Below are 21,595 nucleotides of genomic sequence, written 5' to 3'. Positions count from 1 at the left end.
GATTGCAAATAGCACAGCTCATTAATTGAACTTAAAGGACCCCTGAAACCTAAATTTAAAACTCCAAATGTTTGTGTTGCGCAATTCTAGATAAGTAGGTTTTCGTGACATAATTAAGAGCTACGGATGGCCAAAGAGTGCAATCACTGATGATGATGTGTTAGCAGTGACCAGTGACCAGTGGCAGCATTGCCAGCCAGTGAGTTTCGATGGTAGGACGTATTATGGCTGCATAGAGGCCTAAACGCATGCACTGTATGGCAGCCAAAAGAGGAGTGCCTGGCATAAAATTATGGCAGTGACAAGTGATGTGATCTATGGGTGTGGAATGATCGACTAGTGAGCATGGTATCTACAAGTGAGAGATGGAAAATAGCATCAATGCTTCCTCCAGGCCCTCGAGGCCAAGGGCTGGGAGGCTGGTGCTTTCTGTGATGTAAGCAGCAACCTCTTTTGAATGGTTGTGATTTAGATTGCCTGGGTGTATATGACGTTAAACCTACGTACATCTTTTAAGAAAGCAAACCTACGTAAATCTTTTAAGAAAGCAAACAACGATTTATATGCAAAAAGTAGTTCCCTACCTATGAACATCGATGGATACATTGATATTTGTTGTTGATAGGGTAAAAGAAAGGGTCCCTTTCTAACACCGTCGAACAAAAAGTATCTTCTTCTAATAATAGCACATCTAATAGCACATCAAAATATCCACATTTCTCACATATAGGTGGATCACCACCAGCCAGAAGGTGTGCATGTGTGCTTTATGTGTGTCCTCTTCTTAATTTCGCAGGTGTTACTTTGGTGCAGCGCAGCTTACGAGATTACCCAGATGCGGCTTGATAATGTGCAGTTTCTTTTGTGCTTGCTTATACCATGAGCACTGCCAATGAGCCCTGATCTTTCTTTTTTTAAAAATATTTCAGGTCTAGGGCAGGAATAGGTGTAGATGCATCGGCAGTGTTCTTGTGGACAGATCCAGCTAGCTTTCCTTGCAACTCGTGGTGCCCTTGCAACTAGCACACTACAACATGCTGTTTGAGTGTATAAATCATGCATAATAGTGAGTAGAGCAACACAAGGACAGGATTTTTGTTCAGTTTTTCAAGCTTTCACCATGCTAAGGGAATCTGTGTGTATCACCGCACTTTCTAGGTTTAATTCTTTCATGTGTTTAAAAGCTGCAAATATTGCGTAAGCTACTGCTGTGAAGATCCTAGTATTGGGGTGCACAGTGCTGGTCTCTGAAAAGGATGGAATAACAACAGCATAGTATGTATATGCAGAAGTGGGAGACTTTGAGGCATCAGTAAAAAATTTTTGACAAGTGTATTTGTGCTGGAGTTCGAGGAAGTGTGCATATATGTGCAATAGGCACATGTTTAGTTATCCGTGAAGGATATATCGCAATCCATGACTGCCACTGCCACAGCAAGAGATATGCAGTGGGAACCAACAAACGGTGTTCAAGGAGTTGCGCACTGGTTTCTTCTAGCTAGGCTTCTCACAAAACATGAGTAGGGCTGTTTCAATGACAAACAGCTGTCAAACTGGCCCACATGCTCGCACATGAGCAGCAGCGGTTTGAGTTTTTGGGCCTCACCAGGTGAGACGAGGCCATGAGATCCGACGACCCAGGAGTAGCCAGGTTTTGTTTGCAAGTTGGGAGTGTAGGTTGAACTACGTACTGCTGCTTTTGATTGATTGATATGTGGGGTTTAACATCCCAAAACCACCAAATGATTATGAGAGACGCTGCAGTGACGGACTTCGAAAATTTCGACCACCTGGGGTTCTTTAACGTGCACCCGAATCTGAGCACACGGGCCTACAACATTTCCGCCTCCATCGGAAATGCAGCCGCTGCAGCCGGGATTCGAACCCGCGACCTGCGGGTCAGCAGCCGAGTACCTTAGCCACTAGACCACCGCGGCGAGGCGTACTGCTGCGTTTGGGGCAGGCGCAACAGCCGAAAGCTTGCTCTGCGTAAGTCACGCAAGTGGCAGAGGCCAGTGCGACGCTGCCCCGATGCACCACTTTGGCATAAGTTGTGCAATGAAACTGTGAGCACCTCTTCCTGACTTCTCTTAAGATGTTCTCTCCGATGTTCAGTGAATTAAGATCTTTTTACTGTTTCCATGCACACAAACACATGAGTAGGCTGAGTGGTCACCAATGTAGTTTACACAGTCACATGGAGGATTACAGTGTTCAGAAGCGTGGTCTTTCGAAGCACATTTGGCACATTCGGATTGCCCTTTGCAAACAAGGAAGCCGTGACCATACCTCTGACATTTAAAACACCTTCGCGGGCTCAGTATGTATGGCCGGACTCATAGCTTAGTATAGCCTGTTTCTATGTGTTCCAACAGTTACCTTGACCCAGATGCGAGTTACTATAATTTACTCTGTTGTCCTTTCTTGTCTTTATTCCTTATACGTTTACATTTTGCTCTTTCCATCCATCAGAAAGCTCAGCGTCAGGCAGCTGGGTTAAGGAGGTAATTGTAAAAAATGATGCTGCAAACGGTATTCATAGGCCTATGTGGGGTGACTGTGATAAAGATATTTCCACAGAATGTCGGATTCAGAAGGATGTTATAATGCATCTTCTCTTACAGTTCAAGCAGAAGGTCACCACTAGCCATATTAGAAACCTTTGAGGCTGATCCCAGTTTCCAAGTTAGATTTCTTGCTACCGAAAATGCGAGATAGTTTTGGCTTTTCCTTCAGACTGTTCACTGTGCATTACATATTTCAGAAACTGTTGGTTGGTCTTTGCAAAAAGTTTAGGGCCACTTCGGTCTGTGACCTTTTCAGGTTACGATTTGGTTTGAAAGAATAGATTTTTTAAAGTTTCGGCAGCGGTGCCAGTCAGCCACCATGAGCCAAACAAGGAAACGTGGCAGAAAATGGCGGACAAATCCGCCAACTCCAGTCATACAACAGTGCTATAAGGTAATATGGAATAACAAAGACTGGGTACCCACACAAGGTTAACCCTTACTGTCAGCAAAATTTTAGGTATATGGAAAAGAGAAGTAAACAAGAAACATCAGAACTGAGAGAAAAAGGCAATGTAGGGAAAGAAAGATAGGTAAAGGCAACTGCTGATTTGCCCTCAGCGGGGCGGCCCAGGGGTGCCATCTAGTGAAGTTGGGGCTAAAGAAGTGTGTTGCCTCTGCATGGGGGCCATATAGGCGAGTGTGTATTGGAAGGAAAAGCAATAATAAAGGCAGGAAGGGGAAGATGAAAGCTTACGATAAAGAATTTGTAAACAGGAAATGAGTGCTGGAGTCAGTTGACATACCCCCTGTTTACAATTTCTCATGTAGTGGAAGGAGCATCTTGTAATACGCATGGCAGAAGTGTAGAATTGTGCCAGGCATCAAAACATGTGAATTGCACAACGACTTGATGTTTTAAAAGCCTACTCATCATAAAGTGCTAGGGAATACTCAATCATCATCAGATGCAAAAGCATCAACACAGCGAGCAGCTGCATTAGTTCACACGTTGCCTATCAGACGCATGGTGGGCCCTTCGCTGATTCGCAAAAGGAAGAGCTATGGCTTAGTGGGCACTTAACAAGTGTACTTGTGGTGGGAATTCTAGGCTAGTTTGAAATGACCAATTTTAATGCACACAGTCGTTCGTTTCTTTATGGCACGGTTGAGGCATGCAATGAGAACAAAAGCGAGGCTGGCAACTGTGAAGGCGATGTGCATGAGGTCAAATCGTGCTACCATGCTCTACTCTTGATGCCGGAGCTCAAGCTTCCTCCAAGATTTTTGTCCTCCCTCCTCGCTCTCTCATCAGGCTGCTCTCTAAGATTTTTTGGCTGTTTTTGCGAGTGATTTCTTTAGTTGGCACTGTGTTTAAGATGGGGCATGCCACTTACTGTAAAGTGTGTGCTGGCATGTGAGCATGTTATGTGTAGTTTTACAATAGACAAAAATTATGGCAGGAGAATGTGCCTGGTGTGTCGCATCCTAGCTAATGATGCAGCATCCGTGTCATTTCATCAGACGATAGGGCCCCAATTTAGAAGGAATGCTCTCAGTCTCACCTAAGTTCAGAGGCATGTAATGTTCAGTGCTCCGCTACAGTGGGGAGCTAGTTTATGTTTAGAATAGGCATTTTGAAGTGCTGACAATATCTATCAAGATTGATGATGATAGCTATATTTATGCATTATGTTGGAGAACTTACAATAAATTTTTGTGATTGTCAGGCAAGGACCCACCCATTAAAGGCATCCTGGACAACTTTTTAATATAATCATTGAATGACCTTTGCATCGGCACTCATTTCCTCACAAATATATCGCCATAAAAATTTTTCAAGTTCTTCAAGATTGAAAGTAGTTACGGAGATTAATGACTAAAAGCTTAATGAGAGATATTTGTTAATTAACCATTTCAGTACAACTTTAGGAGTGGCAAAGTATTTCTGCGTCAACGTAGAGTTCCTGTGCAATGGCTACAGGTGCCAGACTTTTATAACATTTTTATCAAAAATAAAAAAAGGTGAGTCTCAAAAGTGCCGCATTTGATGCGCGCTGGTTGGCTATTGAGAAAAACCAGAAAAAAGCGGGCGCCATCTAGTATTTTCGTCGATGTGACACAGCTTTATGGTTCTCCGGATATGCCCGGAATAGACTATCAGACCTTATCATCATCAGTTGGTGGTGAAGTCTACCATTTCATTGACATAGCCAGTAGTTTCTAGTATTTGATTCTGGTTCGATTGTGAAGCACTGAGACTTTCAGCAAGCGTTAGCTTGGTGCATTTTCAGTACTCATTTTTTTTGGCAGAGTGTCTTTTTTGTGCTTTAAACCGTGCAATGCACACATGATTTATCAGGTGCAGCAACGTGTTGAGATGTTGACGTGATGTCGCTGCGGTGGCACACTACAGCTGAACCCTCCGAGTACGCCGAGTTGTACTCTAAACAAAAATACATTTCACACAAAGTGACATTCTTCAAATATTATACTGTGCTTTAAAGTTGAAAGCACGTTCAGCCTGTTTCATATTTCGGATAGCTACAGCCAAGCCTGGCTACTGAGTAGAAGTTAGCATACACTCAAAAACTCCACACTCGGGTCGCTTTGCACTCATACAGTGCGCCCACCCTTGTATTGTCCGATATTTATAAACAAATGGCGAGTGCAAAGATGATGTGCTGGCCAGTTATAAAACACATCAGATATTACATCACCAAAGGCGATACTGTCGCCTTTTGCGATTGTTTCAGATAATGGATTGTGTAGAATGCCTCTTCCTCTACTAACATGCAGTCTCCTTCTTCCCCAAAATTTATGAGTTCTCATATTGTAATGCAGCAGCCTAAATTGGGTATTGCCTCTTGGTAACTGGTGTGTGCGACACAGTGACTACGACACTTGTTCTTATGGTGTCAGATGTATGACATATCTGACTTGGCAAGTGGTTTATCAAGTGATGCAAAGAAATGTTGCAAAGAAGAAAAAAATGCGAAGAAGAAGAGAGGAAAAGAGAGCTGTTAGATTAAGCAAGCTGGTAACAGGTGCAGAGAGAAAGGCTCACCATGACACCCAGTGTGGGGAGTTTGTTGGCAGCAACATGATTACGAAAGAGCCGTGACACGTCTTCAATTTTGGCATTGGGCAAGTTGGGAAGGATCATCTGTGATAGCGCAGAAACAGTAGAAAAGACGGAAAAGAAAGTGGAGTAGCGAGGACAGATAAAGACTGTTAGAAGAAAAAACAGGTTGAAAGAGGCAGTGACAGCTTAACTAGAAAGGCAGGAGATTATATTTTCATGTTCAGTGATGCCAGGTGTCGGAGCATGATGGCATGATGATTAATGAAACCAGGGGGAAGGAATGAATAAATCTGTCATTGATGTCATTACATTGGTTGCTAGAACTCACTTTTGTTGTCCCTTATTTTTCAAACTGATTTATACTTCGATATAACATACCTTGCGGAAGAAATTACCTATGCTTCCATCAAGTGCAGTAGACCCTTGATGTGCCCACATTCACGTTAAGTTTAGAAATTTGAAACTTCACACAAGGCATCTACGTTGAGTTTATGATCAGGCATTTCTGGTAGCTATGATAAAATCTGTCTCCACGCAACGAATTGGCACTGACCCCAACATTTGCACACAGAAAACGAAAACAAGCACACTTGTGTTCAAGCACTCGCACTGGTGTTTGCAATCTTTGTATGACGAGGCCGCCTGTTCAGACTTCTTTTTAGGGACTCAGGTAGCGGGGGCACGGCCTGATGCTGGAGAACGTACATACTACTACCTCACCATAATATGGTTCCCTCATGTAGGCTCCCTTGCCACTAGTGTTCTGCACACACAGTTGCTATTTTTCTTGGTTCTGATGCATGCATTTTAAATGGTGGAGGGTAGTCTATCAAAAGTGATGGGCAGTGAAGCAGATTGATGGGTGGCATTTATACCGCTGTCCACAATAGGGAGAACCCTGATGTGCAGTTAATGTCTAAACATTGCCTAAAACTGCATGGAAACAGTGCAAAAACAGGACTAAGAAGAAGTAACACAGAACACAGACGCGAACCAACAACTGAAGCAAGTTTATTGTGTCAGAAAGCATATACCAAAAGTAAGAGCTAAAGAAAACAACTAAATCATGAACTTTCACGTGGTCACAGTGTTGAAATCACAATAAAAGCCTGCCACAAGTCAAGATATCCCATTTAACTTGATAATTATGCTATTTATTCCTCTAAAAGTGCAACACAGGGCTTGCTGACGCAGATGTTTTTCTTCTTCTTGATATGAAAGGCTTCATCTCTTTTATGTTTGACCCGATTTCAGTATACATATCCTGAGAGCACCTCAGTCATTGAAGAGTGGAGTGCAGTCACACGAACAACAATGAGCTGCCAAAGTGCAGCGGACCTGAGATTGCACGCATGCTAAGACAGTCGTTCATGCAGCGGTTGGTTTGTCCCCAGTAAGAACGGTCATATAAAAGAGGAATGCATATACGAAATTGTCAACACATTTGCCATATTGTGTCCTGTTGTTTTTGACATGTGTGCTTTTTGGGCCTACTTCATCCCATTTTTGTGCTGTTTCCATGTAGTATATCACATACCAAGCAGCCTTTCAAGACACAATATTGCCTGAAAAAACATCCACGTTTTCACCTATCTGTTATGCACATAACAACTGAATTGCTGACTTATCAAACGTTCAGAGATGAAAGGGTGTAACATGCTCCAATAAAAACAGTAAAGTTCATTTAATGCTTTCATGCAATTTGTAATCATTTGTTGGTGCATCACCAGTTTGTACTATGCTTTCCCAGGTTTAACTGTAAGTCATGGCTATGGGTGTTCTGCTTGATAATGGTATCATAACATAGGCAATGCTTCACCAAGGACAACCCTTGTTTCGATGAACGCCATCCTCACAATGAACGTTTGCTGTAGCTAATGGCAGCAAAACCAAGTGACACTTTGAAAGCAAATAAAAGCATCTTACGTTCTTCTCTCCCATTGGCGGAAGCACCACCGTTTTCTCCATTGTGTGCATAACAATCTTCCAGAGTTCCTAAGAGGGAAATATTCAGGGTATTAACACTACTGTCAACATCATTTTGGAGCATCGTGTCAGAGATGCAAGAGTAAGGAAATTAGTTGGCTGCATCAAACCACAAAGCCATGCATACAGAAAAAAGTGAAGTATGTTGAATGTGACTGATGAATTTGAGGTAATTTTACAGCTAAGGGTGTAGCCAGAGAGTGGCCCACTAGGCCTGTGCTGTCCCTTCCCATCCGTGAAAAAGAGATCCTGGCTACGCCACTGCAACTGCAGTTTTAAGTGTCAGCACTTCAAGGTCCCCTTCCTATGACAGCCAAAGCAGGCTTAGTAGTCTCGTTTAAATGAGTTGACCAAAATGGGTCCTAAGCTTTTCCAATTGAAGAGTATTATCTTCTTTTTTTTGCTTACTTTGTTTTGTAATATGTTTCAATGTTTGCAAATAGGAATGTGATATTGAACAAATTCGGAAGGTATCGCAATTCCCACACTGATCACAAGCCCTTCAATAAATGCACCCTGGAGACTTCGCTTTAGTTCCTGTTGACATGTAGTTTAAGATATTATGAGTCATGGTTCTGTGAATACTTTAGTATAAAATTGCTTTTTTTGGTGCTACATGGCCGAGCTCAGCAAAGTGCATAAAAATACCCTAGACCCCTAGCATCCTGTCTCATTCGGGCTAACCCAGTGAACTATGCTGTGACATCCCGCACACAGTGCCTTCAGTGCTTGGGGCGGTCCAGGGCCATTGTATAAGTGACACGATGCCTACTCAGTGAGGAGGGAATACATACAGGATGGTGATGTTGCTAACAGTACTAGCAGATTAGTCACAGTATTTACAAAACGCGCGAAAGTTCTTCAACACTCGAGACAAACAAACACGAGTGGGTTTCATATACTCACCTTGAGCAAACGCTTGAGCACGGTGCGCTCACAGACCTGAGCAAACATGGTCAGCTTGCCATCGAGAATGTCCATGAGAGGGTGCAGCACGTGATCCGCCTCGGCTGCTACCTCGTTGCGCTGGGACGTTTGGTTCATGGAAACCTGGCCACTGCCTTTGACTCCAGCCAGAAGGGAGCTGAGCTCACCCATGCTTTGCTTGATGGTTGGCTCCAGGCTGGAACAGTTACGTGCATCCCATTCAATGTTAAATGTTAAGAATTGGCAATATGCTCTAAAGCACTGTAAGCAAATTGTGCTCGAAATAAGAATTTCAGCTAATACATAGGGTGCTTACACTGTCTCATACTATTTAATATGATTAGCATATATATCCTTGTAATGTCAGTTAACAAGTGCAACAAGATAAGCTCAGTGATCTTATATCAATCTCTGACAAATGCATGATCACTCTGGAAAATGAATATTTGCACAAAATGCATGAATTGAGCTTTCTTCAGTGAAGCAAAGTTTTATTTTAAGAGAGGCTACCAAGGTGTTTCTGGCAGTGGCTATCCTGAACGGTGCTTGTATGTTCCTGCTACATAAAAAGGTGAACCAAATGAACAGGTTCTGCAGAACCACTTTGCCAAGTGATTAGCAAAAAAAGAATAGAAAGAAAAAAAGAAAGAGTCCTTCAGTACTATTTACTTTCATTTTACCAGCAAGGTGCCTGAAAACAATCATTATTTTTATTCCCACCAGCTTAAAAGTGTGCTAAAGCATCACATATATTTTTACAGTGTAGAATTCATTTCTTGATTTGATGCAATGCATTTGCTTCAGATCAACATTCTTTGAATGTGTTAAATTAACTCAATAAAGCATGTTTACAGGACGTGGGTGCAACAATAACTGTAGCTTAGAATTACATGCATTTCAGCTGCTTATCCCACAGTTAGTGTGTGCCAAGATGTTCTAAATTCAACAGTAATGATTGCATTGGCATTGTAATAAGATGGTTGTGCAAAAATGAAACTGAAAATTAAATTTAGCAGCGATGCAATGATGACTTACCTTTTGGCAAAAACTATGCTAAGGTCATCCAGGACACCATTTAGTGACTGCTGAAGCTCTTTGAGTATGTTGCTAGCGTCAGCTTCAAGCTGCAAATAAAATGCAAAAGAAGGTACTGTAGTAATCAGTCATAACCCACAACAGCTTCCACTGGAACAAGAATAGAGCATATAAACTTGCAGATCTAATGTGTATTGAATTTAACAGTAACGATGAATATTTTCAAAGTATTTTGTGATGATTATATCATGTTCTTATAATTAACTATAACAATTTTAAAATTAGCCAAGCATGTACGTGTGCTGTTGTGACAGATTTTGACAAAAAAAGTGGAATTAGAGAAACCTTCAACTACTGCTTTATAATGAAATTCCCAGGAAACTTCTGAGTGAACATGTACTTGCAATAATTTACAGAATAAGCAATGCAAGTTCCGAGCTGGATATTTTGCGAATTAGTATCACAGCAAGTTAACAGTTTCATTTCCTTTGCATCATGCAGATTCATCTAATGCAGCAGCCAATCAATGCAATATGAGAAACTTGAGTAGCACACGTCAATGCTACTGTCAGTGCATGATGACTCTTTCTCATCTTTTTCTTCTCTCTGAGATACCATTATCATCTTAATTTGCAATTACTCTTTAGTTCACACAGCACTTCTCTACCTTGGTAAACTACCATGGTATGCATGCCCCCTTAAAAGTGCCTAAACACATCTACCCATTATGAAAAACAACTATTTGATCAAAGGTGAAAACAGCCACCAGAATCCTAGGTCGGCGAACTCTCTCATGAGTCGACTCACTCAGACTCATTTGAGCCACGAGTCTGAGTCTAAGTGAGTTCGGGCCAGGAAAGTTTTTGCAAGTCTGAGTCCGAGTGAGTTCGGCTGAAGAAAATTTTGGTGAGTGTGAGTTCGAATGAGTTTGGCACAGGAAAATTTTTGGTGAATCTGAGTCCGAGTGAGTCCAAAGCATAAGATATATTTCTTGAGTAACAAGTACTGCTGACTGGGTGAGTTGGTGCATGATAAAATGATATTGCTTTAGCGCAGCTCAGTTTGAGCGCTCACACTGTCATCTGTTTTTTTCCCCTTCTTGAGTGCATAGCATCTTTTCTTCACGCTCAAATTGAGCTGCGCTAAAGCAATATCATTTCTTGAGTGAGCCTGAGTGAGTTCCATTTTCATTTGCCGACTTATGATCATATCTATATACTCTTCAGCATTACTATCAGCCTCACGACTACTCCCACATATTCCAAAGCAGTGTCCATCATACATCATTTAAATATTTATTGACAGAAGGTGTGAATTAAGTAGAGGGGTGTCTTGACCTGGCCCTCGCCAACTATTCTGGGGAAGTTCTTAATAAATATATCTTACGTTGTCTGCTTCGGTACTTCCGGTTCGAGGCCTATCCCTTCGTTGCTTCAAGGTGCCTGCTGCGCAGTGTAATCGGGGCGGAAACACGTGCAATTCTGTGATGCTTTTGCTGCTGTTTGCTCAATGATTGTGTTCTTCAATTCTTTTTTTTGTGAATGGATAGATGATATTTCGCGCATTTCAGGGAACGAAGCAAGACTTGGACATGGGCAAAAACGAGGAACGTTGAGAGATGGCTTTCGAGCACATGCGTGCGGTTATGCTTTGAAACATGCAGTGATATATTGCACAATGACCTCGATTTAATATTTTCGAGCACATACACTTACCAAGACAACTTCAAAATCACTCAGACATATGTTCACATGCTATCATATGTCAATATACGTTAGATGTCTACATATGTAGGCGCACTTTGCACGATCAAGTATGCCGATATAGTATACGTCTATTGCATAATCTGCATAGCTAACAGTCCTAAAAAATTGATTGAAATAGGTGAGTGCGTAAAAAGCCCAGTGAACAATACGGCCACTCAAATAATGGTATCGTGCGACGTAAAAAGACCGAAGTCACTTTTGAAGCAACGAGTAGCGTGGTATGACGTCTCTGTTATGTCAGACTTGCAAGCGTGTAGTGCTGATAGGTCATGTTATACTCCGACTCATAGCCTTAAAGACTATCTTGCACAACTGTACAGTGAGTGCGGATAATTTTGCGCGCATTGAAAAACATCGTTTGAGCGTGTGAGGGACGACACCTAATTTAGAGAGTTATTTAGAGGCGTAAAAAAAGAAAGCTGGAAAACTACGAGCACGTTTCGTTTATAGCGTTCGAAACACATTACTACGGCCATTCGTTATATTGAGTCCTGAATGATATCTTTGCAACCAAAAACTGAATAAATCATTTTACGGGTTCGTGAGCAACATGAAAACAGGTGAACGAATATTTTGTGATCCCAATGTGTGTAGGAATTTTTGCGTGAGACAAAACATGCGCAACATAACCTTCGCTGTAACACAACAAGCATGTGTCCAGACGTGCAAGCCACTTCAATGAAAAAATGATTGCTCGCACGAATACAACTATCTCGTAGTGATGGCATTCGTTAATCATTCATGCTGCATAGCACTCTAAAAATATTACGCAGCAATGTATAAGAAAATGGCACCACGAGTACAAGGTGGAACATGCTAAAAACGCCAGCACTGGCAAGAATGGCCGCACGGCATCACGGCACCTCGAACCGGAAATCGGCGCATACGGGCGCATAGCCCACAATTCATTGCGTGAGCCACGATTTTGCTATCCACCTATTCACTCGTATTCGAAGGTACTATATCGATTGAAGCCCAGAAGAGCACCAATTACATGAGATATTGGTGTTAAAGAGCATGGAAACCAGGCTTGAAAGAGTTAATTCAAAACGAATGGACTCATGAGTCGACTCACTCGGACTCGCTCACACTCGGACCAAGCCATGAGTCTGTGTCTGAGTGAGTTCGGGTGAGTTATTGTGAGTGAGCCCGAGTGAGTTCTGTTGAAGTAAATTTTCGTGACTGTGAGTCTGAGTGAGTACGAGTCAGAGCAAGTCCAAAGCACAAAATATGTTATATGAGTGAGTCTGAGAGAGCTCCTCAAGTTTTGCCGACCTATGACCACAATTATCTACTAGTTCAACTGCTTCCTTGGCAAAAAATTAAGGAAAATAACATGATAATTTCCTAGTTGTAGTAGGGAGAACTTGTACTATCTGCTTTTCAGAATGTAAGCTTGCACCAGTTGTATATATTAGTTTGTTGTTTTAGACTAGAATCAAAACAAATAAAAATTTGAAGGTAATGTTGAGAGTCGCTAACTTGCTACAATGCAATGAATAAACATTCCATGTACGAAATGCTGGGATGCCACAGCAGTATATATTATATTTCCCCACACCATCTCTCAAGTAGCAAAGTGAACAGCTGCTCTTTGTAGAGTTAGCTCCCTTTGTTAGGGGGCAGGACACAATGCCACAACAGCTAACATATGTCATTATCCATGCGTGCTATGTATAGATGCTGTACTTGCATAACTCAGAATAGTACATCACCTTGGTGCTGTTAATAATGTCCCTGATGTGGTGTGTAATGCATTACAAAGAGAAGCATGAAGGTGCAATAACTCTTGTATGATACAGTCTAAACCAGCTTGTGACATATGATAAACAGAACTGAAGAACAAAGCATTGCTTACTGCTTCAGCATACAAATACAGCAGCACATTACTGTCTATACAACTGGCAGTTTATACATCTGGATCACAGGATGTAACTACGAAAATAAAGTAATGCCAGTGAGGATTCACAGCTAATATAGCGATGAAGAATGGTAAGTGCTCCCCAAGTGCCAAGTAATCGCCACATAATGCTATGAGACTTACTTTTTCTCCTCCCATGGATTCGAAAAGCTTTTCAAGTTGTACCCTCAGTTGCTGAATATTGTTCATCAAAATGCAAGCCTGAAATTGAAAATTGAATGACACAGCATAACATAAGTATGGGCACGAAAGTACTGAGGCTTTCTTTTTACACCGTGATTATTTCCTAACAAAGATGTATACAAAGTCAGATATTCAAACGTAAAAGAACTAAAAATAAACATATATGTTTCACACTCCTGCAAAGCAGCTTGAAGAGTGGTCTGGAGAAAAATTCAATCAAATTCATAGGGCTTCACTTGGTTTTATGTTATAATGAAAGTTCATAATTGTCAGAATTTTACATCCCAAAACAACAACATGATTATGAAGGACGCTACAGTGGAGAGCTCCGGAAATTTTTACCACCTGGAGTTCTTTAACTTGCACTTAAGTCTAAGCACATGGGCTTCTAGCATTTCGCCTTCATCGAAACTCGGCTGCTGCAGCTGGGATTCAATCCTGAGACCTTTGGGCCAACAGTTGAACAGCACACAATGAAAGTTACTTTACTTTTTGCATGTGTTTACTAGTTACCGATTGCAACTGAGACATAAATCATCAAAACGAGCCGATTTAGTATGCAAGGTTCAGGTGCCAATTGTGTATATGTTTGTCATTTTCTTGCCTTAAGATGTTATGTTCTCGGGAAAAGTAGTGTTTTGAACAGTGCCAATTGCCAATGAACAGTGCAATCGCTGCAAGAAGAAAAAAAAAACAATGTGAAAGGTGTGAACTACAGGCTGTATAGCACATTGAAATATAGAAGTCTGGTTACATGTATCAAGAGAATGCAACTGTTTTGGGAGTGTATGTTTTGTTTTAATATATTAATTAATACTGAACTATTGACTATTATAGCATAGATACATCAAGCCATTTCTGGATGGAACAGTGCAAGGGTAATAAAAATAACTAATATTCTATTCTGGAGCTGTTTTTGAAATAGTGTAGTGCATTTACACTGTACAAAACTACCGCATGACAGCTAGTGAATCGGCATCAAATTGTATCTATACTTCGTATGCTATCACCATGGCACTAAACAATCACAGCCTCCCAGTATTTATTGAACACATAACATACCTGCAAATTTAGACCTTTTTATTAGCTTTGATATGAGACATATATGTTAAAGAGAACAAAGGAAGGAGGAAGGCAACTCACAGTTTTTTCCTGCAGGACATAGTTTGGAAATTCCTTCTTCACGATGTCTGCATACGCCGTCAGGACTTTCACAATTGTCTGTGCAGAAGAAAATACCAGAAAAAATAAAAGCAAGGTGTTTACGACAGAGGCAACAAAACAGTGAACTGCAGCACGGATTGTGCTTTCCAGCGTACCTTGGCAAAACGCTTCATGTAGCGCTTCACAAGCTCGGGGTCTGGGCATTCTAGCTTGCTAATAACGTCAAAGCACTGCGTGAGTTGTGTAAAAACGTCCACCACGGAATTGGAAAAAAGGGCATGCTCCGAACTCTGCAGGAACTGCAAAAGACAAGAAAAAATGCCAACATGCTTTTGATTGCGGCACATACTTGCAACACTTTGTGAGCCCATCTGATAGGCTGAAACTTCCACGTAACTTCATCAAGAATGCGTCATCATTTGATAATCTAAGTTGCTATTTTACTAGATAGCCCATCTAACAATTAAAATGTCTATAATACATAGAGTGTATGAAATCAGAAAAGAAAAATGGAAGGCAGCTTATGTGCTATTGTTAGGCAGAGTACTTGCAGTCCCGTGAATGCATTGTGAATATCCTACCACTTGGCTACCAATCGATGCCCATGCGATTATATTTCTTTTGTACATCACCATTGACACTATTTCGAGCCATCAACTTGTAGCCATGCTTGCTATAATGGCAAGCACCACTGGCACACCTGCAAAAAAGAGTAGCTAGATGTTTGATATGATGACATTAGCTCATTCTGGACATATCGAAATAGCGCGGCAGCTATGCTCTTCTGTGCTTCAGTGCTGCTTTCGAAGGCAAAATTGCTTGCATTTTATCACTTCGCAACAGTTAACAGCAGCCATTTTCAGGAAACATCAATGCGGCAATGGGCCCTTCGAAGGAGAAACTTTGTCTTTGTTGATTAAACTTATTGTCTCCCCTAATAAGAAAAAAGATAATTATTTGTATGCACATAGTTATGGTCATAATTATTACCCATAGTTATGGCAAGATTTCTGCTTCTACAGAAAGACTGATTCTGAATGTTGCCAACTAATATGACAATTCCCTTATTTGGAAAATTTTTGGATGCACACGTAAAATGGTGTGTAGAGCCTTTCCCCAAAATAAAATCTTTGCTATGCCTGCGGCACCTATAATTAAGAATTGAGTAATGTTATGTGACAGCAGCTACCTTACTTCCTTGGCATGCTTATCAGTCAAATATCTTTGCATCGCCACAAAGGCAGGGTTTAGAGAATCACTACAGTTGCCAGTGGATTGGTATGTTAGAGCAGTTGTTCAAGGCTGCGAGGCAGTCTACATGGTGTTGGTGGTGGCTTCCACTGATGCCGTTTGAGACATGCAGTGCCGGTCAATGAAAAGTAAAAAAAAAATAAGAACTTCTGAGATTTGACAGGCTGAAACCCTTTTGTCACCTAACACGTTGGCTATGCGAGGGAATATTGCAGAGGAGTCCGAACTATGAGACACGTTCCGAAAACCTGGAATTTTAAAGTCAGTCATTGATTGCGCATACCAGATCTATGTGCCTTTTAGTTGTTTGGTGCTCCTTAGTGACGCTTTCCAATAGAACCTATCGCAGCATCTACATCTGCAACAGCAGGGACACAATAACTACCAACCATCGTTTCCAGATCTGGCTTTATACGGTATGTGAATGCAGTTGAAAAGCTGGGGAGGGACAAGGCATGTAGGACAAGGCATGTTTCACCTACACTTGCACGAAACCTGGAAAGCAGGGTTGCATGCAGTGTTTTGAGAGAGATACCCTCAGCGAGAAACTAGTGGGATCTGCCTAAAACTGGGCATGAAGGGAAGGGTGTTTCCGCCTCAGTAACGTCATCAGAAAACTGCGTCCGAATGCTTCTAAGGCGCTTTTTTTGTTTTCTACATGCTCGATTTCACTTCCCTTTTGTGCTCCACCAACGTCGTTGGCTATTTATTGGGCTAACTGTTGCCTTGTTCGTTTTTACTGTTGGTGAGAAGTGGGATTTATCCATAATGGCACATGCCCATTTAGCAAGTAGTGAGATTGACCCACTGTGGTACATGCCCACTTTCATGACACACTATGACTACATGACACACCGCAATGACAGGAAACACCAACAAGCCTAGCCTCTAAGGTGCTCTGCACCTGAAAGCAGGTTACTTACGCCATCTTTTTTGTCACGTAGGAAGGCACTGTGGAGGTATTCTAGAGAAACATCGTCATTCTCATTGAGCCATTGCATCACAAAAGGTTCAAACAACCTGAAAAGCGAGAAAGTCTGATGTGAGCGTGGTTGTACAACGAGATGTATTGTGCTCAACAGCATTAATTGCTACAGATGTGATTGAATTCAATGTAATCAAAAAGCCTTATATGCTTCTTGGAAACAATCACCGAAATTAAAGGCAAATTTTTTGCTCTACAATCAAACAGAACAAGTTCTACATGAACAGTTCAACTAAATTAAGAGTAGTGTAGTATTATCCAAACACAAGTAGATACTATAAAATACAAAATAATTTAATGAATTTAATGAAAGATGTCATTTAATGAAACACGTAAATAAACAGACAAAGTAAGAGGTTAAATTGATAACAACAGATAAAATTTATTTTCCCACAGCAGGAAAATGAACCTAGATTGTTGCATCATCACAGCTATTTAGTCCTCCCAGTGGTATCAAAGTGAACAGCAGTATTGCATACATGAAGTCAAGTATTGGGCATGGAAAGTTGGTTGATGATGGCTACTTACGAAGCATATTCAGGCACCGTGTCTTTATAGGGAGGAATGTCCTTGATGTAGTTATTGTAGAACCACTTCACCTTGAAGTGAAGGTTCATGTAGGCTGAGCTCTTGCACAGCCTCAGCTGCTCATGCTCTGTGAGGCAAGACAGGAGGGAAACGGGCACAAAAAGATTCACATGGCTTCTCTATGATGTTTTAGTGAGTGCATGCAGTTAGGAAAGGCAACTGGGAGTATGCTACAGATCAGTCTAACACTTTGAACTGCCTGGAGGCATCAGTCTAAGGCTTTGAACTGGAATATTCAAGGGGAAAAAATATCACTGATACAAATATAATATTGGGAAAGAGATTAAGTAAATATAAACAATATATGAATTTAGGATTAAGTTTATATGGTACGATTCTGATTGAATTATGTTTTGATAGAGTCATCAGCCAAATTTACTCCAGCTAATATTTTATTAGCAAATGGCAAGTAATGTAAATAAAGGATAAAATCTGTACTGTGCACATTGCTTTCAAGGCAGTTCGGCAATAGGAATGAACGACAGCCAATCAGTGAAATTCGGGCGAAGCTTAATTTTTTGAGTAGTCCTCATTAGTCCAGTTAATTGGTAGCCTCCTCTACTTCTGTAATTCTAAAGGTCACAGTTGCCAAACCTAACATATTTCACACTACTAAAACACCCTACAAGAGCAGTAAATAAAGTCTAGGCAGCACCACTACAAGTTCTCACATAAACATTCCATCTCGCAGAGCTGAAGAAAAGTGATCCAGGATGCAGCACAAAACAGGCTAAAAGCCAAACCCCACGATTGGGACAGTTCACACACATGCCCATACATGAGAACTTCCGAGTGCTGTAGCTGTTACTGTTATGATTCAAGGAATGTTTATTGTGCCAAAAAGGCAAACTAAGAGAAGAAGTGCACTTGGAGAGCCGGAGACATGATTGTACTGTCCCAATTTCAGGCCTAGTTGGAAGAAACATCCAGAAAAGACATCTGATGCCACCATGACAAATATGGGTGCTCATTCTCTCTACTGCAGCAGCATCACGATGCGAATAGCCTTCGTCGAACATAGGCCATGCTTGTCCCAAAACAGTGTTCTACAGTGATCACCAGACGATGGACTTGCAGGGCTCAAAGTAATTGAGAGTTACATGTTTTAGTGAGGCTCCATAATGATATTAACAGATGATAATATAGTGAGCATGAACGAAAGAAGGTGAAATGAGTCAAAAGCCAATTTTTCTGTTATACACAACCTAATAATGTTAACAGATAATCAGGACAAATAAAGCATAAGAACCACTAATTTAAGTGCAGAAATAATGACATAAAACTAAATGAACGAAAGTGAACAAATAAAAAGCACCCCTCCAGCAGTAAAAACAACCCAAATTGCGGATTTGGTTCCCACTGCCAAGGGCTGCTGCTAGCAAATCATGCAAGGCCGATGTAAGGAAGCGTGCAACTCCACATTAAAAAAAGTAACATAGCGCCATTTTGCAACAATTGAGGACTGCTTGTCCAAAGGACGTCAACAGCCTACAAAGCTGTCCAGTGGCGATAATACTTCGAGCCCCACTAGTATCCAGTGCAACATGGGACACAAGCACAGCTCACCCACCACATGTGAACTAAACATCAAAAAGCAGAAACGAAAGAAGTCACCAAACTTTGCTTACTACGAGAATCAGACTTGCTTGCTTGCATTTTTAACCTACATTCTAAAGAGGCTCCCACACAAACACTGCCCTATCACAGAGCAATGAATTTCATCAGCTGTGCAGAGCAATAATGTGTCAAGACAAATGCTTCATGAAAAATGTTTATTTTTTTTTCCAATTCTAGCAACGCATGGCTGATTCTAGAGAAGGAACAAAAACAGCTAATTAAGGTTGACTTTATTCTTAAAAAGATAAGAGACAACATGGAAGGCTAAGAAATGAGTTAACGAAACAAAGTGGTAATTAGTAGACAGAAAGCTCTGAGGCAGGGCTGTGTTTGTGCGTAATGCTCCTACCTGCAGGCTACTACCTAGTAGGAAGAGAGGGGTCTCAAAATGGAGGCAAGAAAAAAAAAGGGGAAAGAGAAAGAGCGGGCCATCTCCGATTGCACGTCTAGTACATACCGGCCTTGGCAAGGTGTCCTTTATGGGAGAGAGCACAGGGTTCAGAGCATACACACACCCAAGGGTTAGACAGTGAGGGGGGCTCATTAGCTGCTACCACAAAGGGCAGGGGACATGAACATCAGGTTTCAAAGAATGAGATGCTCAAAGCTAGGTCCCAGGGTAACAAATGACAAGCAACGTGGCACCACTAAGTAATTATTGTCCGGCACCTTTCTGCACAAAGTGATGAAAAATAATTTAACACTAGTGGGAAATTGACCATCACGTTTCTGTGTCATTAGCTAAGCGTTTGAATGTTCAGTCATAAACTTGTGCAGGTCACTTGAATATTTAAGGCAAGTATGTCAATGTTGAGGATTGCATCTGACATTCTCTACTTTTAGCTCAGAGTAGTCCATTTTCTTCTGCTAGAAAACTGAGATCTGTAACTCTTAATTGTGGTGAAGGAAAGAAGGATGAACTTATGGGCTTGTTTTTTTGTTAGACACAATATATTGAGAACTGATAGATAATTATTTAATAAGATATAATTATAAAGCATAATTCCATGGCATAATTGTCTGTCAGTTCTCAACAATATAGTCGCAGTTGTCTTGTAATACGAGTGTTCTTAATACTGTCCCCATTTCTACGGTAGGTAAAATGCTAATTTCTCAATCTCCAGACGAATATTCTCTCAGAAGTTCCTGATGTTTTTGAAATTTTGAGATGACAAAATTATTGAAAAAAAAAAGAAGGAAAAATGACAGCAACACAAACACTCGAGCTGAGCACCTCATATGTGGCTGCAAATTTTCGTACATGTGTTCTAGTACATGGCATACAACTTTTATGTTTCCTCATACATACAGCATAATTTTTGTGTGTGTGCGTTTCACCAACATGTACATTGCACAAATAACAACTAGAAAAAAGAAACAATATTGGTCTATACTGCAAGAGAATGTGATTTTTATTATGACAGATACTGCAAATATTATAGAACATACTGCATAGTCAGTTTAGTGATCATGTTGTACGTAGTAAATAACATAGGCTATAATTCTAATAGTCTCCTAAAATAAGTATATATATTTTTTTAAATGAGGCAGAAGTATTTCAGTTCACTGTTTCAGCTACTAGAAGCAAGTTTGTACTAAATCGCAAAGTAGTAATTATGACTGAAGAAGAGTGTGATACATATCTTATGTCTCTGATTGTGAAAAGAGATGCTTCAAGAAAACCTAGTATCTCGATCTGCATTTTAAAAATATTGATGCAACCAGTCTACCCAGATCCACTGAATAACGGAGACCTATCATGTTGATGTTCTACCTGGTGAAGTTGACCCAGAACCAATAAATATCCTGTTCTCACAATTCCCTTCAATCATCTACTGCCCCTAACTAAAGTTTCTTTACCCTTCCAACAAACACACTTTATATACTACATAACTTGACAAACTCATTTTCTTGCTCTTTATCTTAACCTGAAGGTCAGCTACGAGCATTTGTTCTTTAACTGACAGTCACTGCATGACCTTCTTGATTCATGCTGTATGTTGTGTGCATCACTTTGTTTCATCATTTTTTGTACAATCCTAAGGTTCCACTCAAGTGCTTCTGTTATATTTAATGTTTCAAGCTTGAAGTACTATATAGTATTGGAAATAGGACAGATTGCTTTCATGCTTAATGTCCTTTGAGCACATTGCATGCACTTTGTGCCACATTTTGGTTCCCCAAATATGTGCACAAGATAAAAACCCTCACAATGTAAGCCTCTCTCTCACATCTTTTTCATGATGCCATATGCCTGTTCGAAGTGCAAAAACGGTATTCAAGGCAAAAATGGTAACAGTGGACCAGGCCGGTTATTAACTAAAGCCAAACCCTCCTAATGGCTTTCCCTTCCTTAGCTAGCAGCGGATGCTTTACAGTGCCCAAACTGTCTGAAATGCAAGCTTCTTTGAGCAATGAAGTACTGTACATTAATGTTGTCAATTGCTATCCTGGAAATATATTCATCTTGTTATCAAATTATCACCTAGGTATGAAAATAGGAAAGATTGTGAATATAGAGCAGCTGTGAAAAGCTTCATATATCACAGAGACAGGCTATTTATTGCGTGCATACCTTGC

At 40.8% G+C, this 21,595-nt stretch overlaps 1 protein-coding gene across 7 annotated transcripts in view; it reads right to left on the bottom strand.

Moving 5' to 3' along the window:
- The window catches only part of LOC119186565 (protein unc-13 homolog B), a 353,376-nt gene that overhangs the window by 5,259 nt on the left and 326,522 nt on the right, over nt 1–21,595 (bottom strand). For 6 of the 7 annotated variants that reach the window (XM_037435100.2, XM_075893388.1, XM_037435113.2 and 3 more), the window contains 9 exons: nt 17,339–17,465; nt 16,749–16,845; nt 14,730–14,873; nt 14,554–14,631; nt 13,351–13,428; nt 9,541–9,629; nt 8,485–8,701; nt 7,519–7,587; nt 5,575–5,673 (listed from right to left, as the gene is read on the bottom strand). In XM_037435100.2, coding sequence (XP_037290997.2) covers nt 5,575–5,673; nt 7,519–7,587; nt 8,485–8,701; nt 9,541–9,629; nt 13,351–13,428; nt 14,554–14,631; nt 14,730–14,873; nt 16,749–16,845; nt 17,339–17,465 — 998 coding nt within the window. The remainder of the gene's footprint in view (nt 1–5,574; nt 5,674–7,518; nt 7,588–8,484; nt 8,702–9,540; nt 9,630–13,350; nt 13,429–14,553; nt 14,632–14,729; nt 14,874–16,748; nt 16,846–17,338; nt 17,466–21,595) is intronic. The other variant, XM_075893357.1, reaches the window with a different exon arrangement.

Source organism: Rhipicephalus microplus, chromosome 1 (genome assembly GCF_043290135.1).
Source record: "Rhipicephalus microplus isolate Deutch F79 chromosome 1, USDA_Rmic, whole genome shotgun sequence".
NCBI lineage: Eukaryota > Metazoa > Arthropoda > Arachnida > Ixodida > Ixodidae > Rhipicephalus > Rhipicephalus microplus.
The sequence above is the reverse complement of the archived record's forward strand: the minus strand, read 5'-3'. Positions and strand labels throughout refer to the sequence as shown.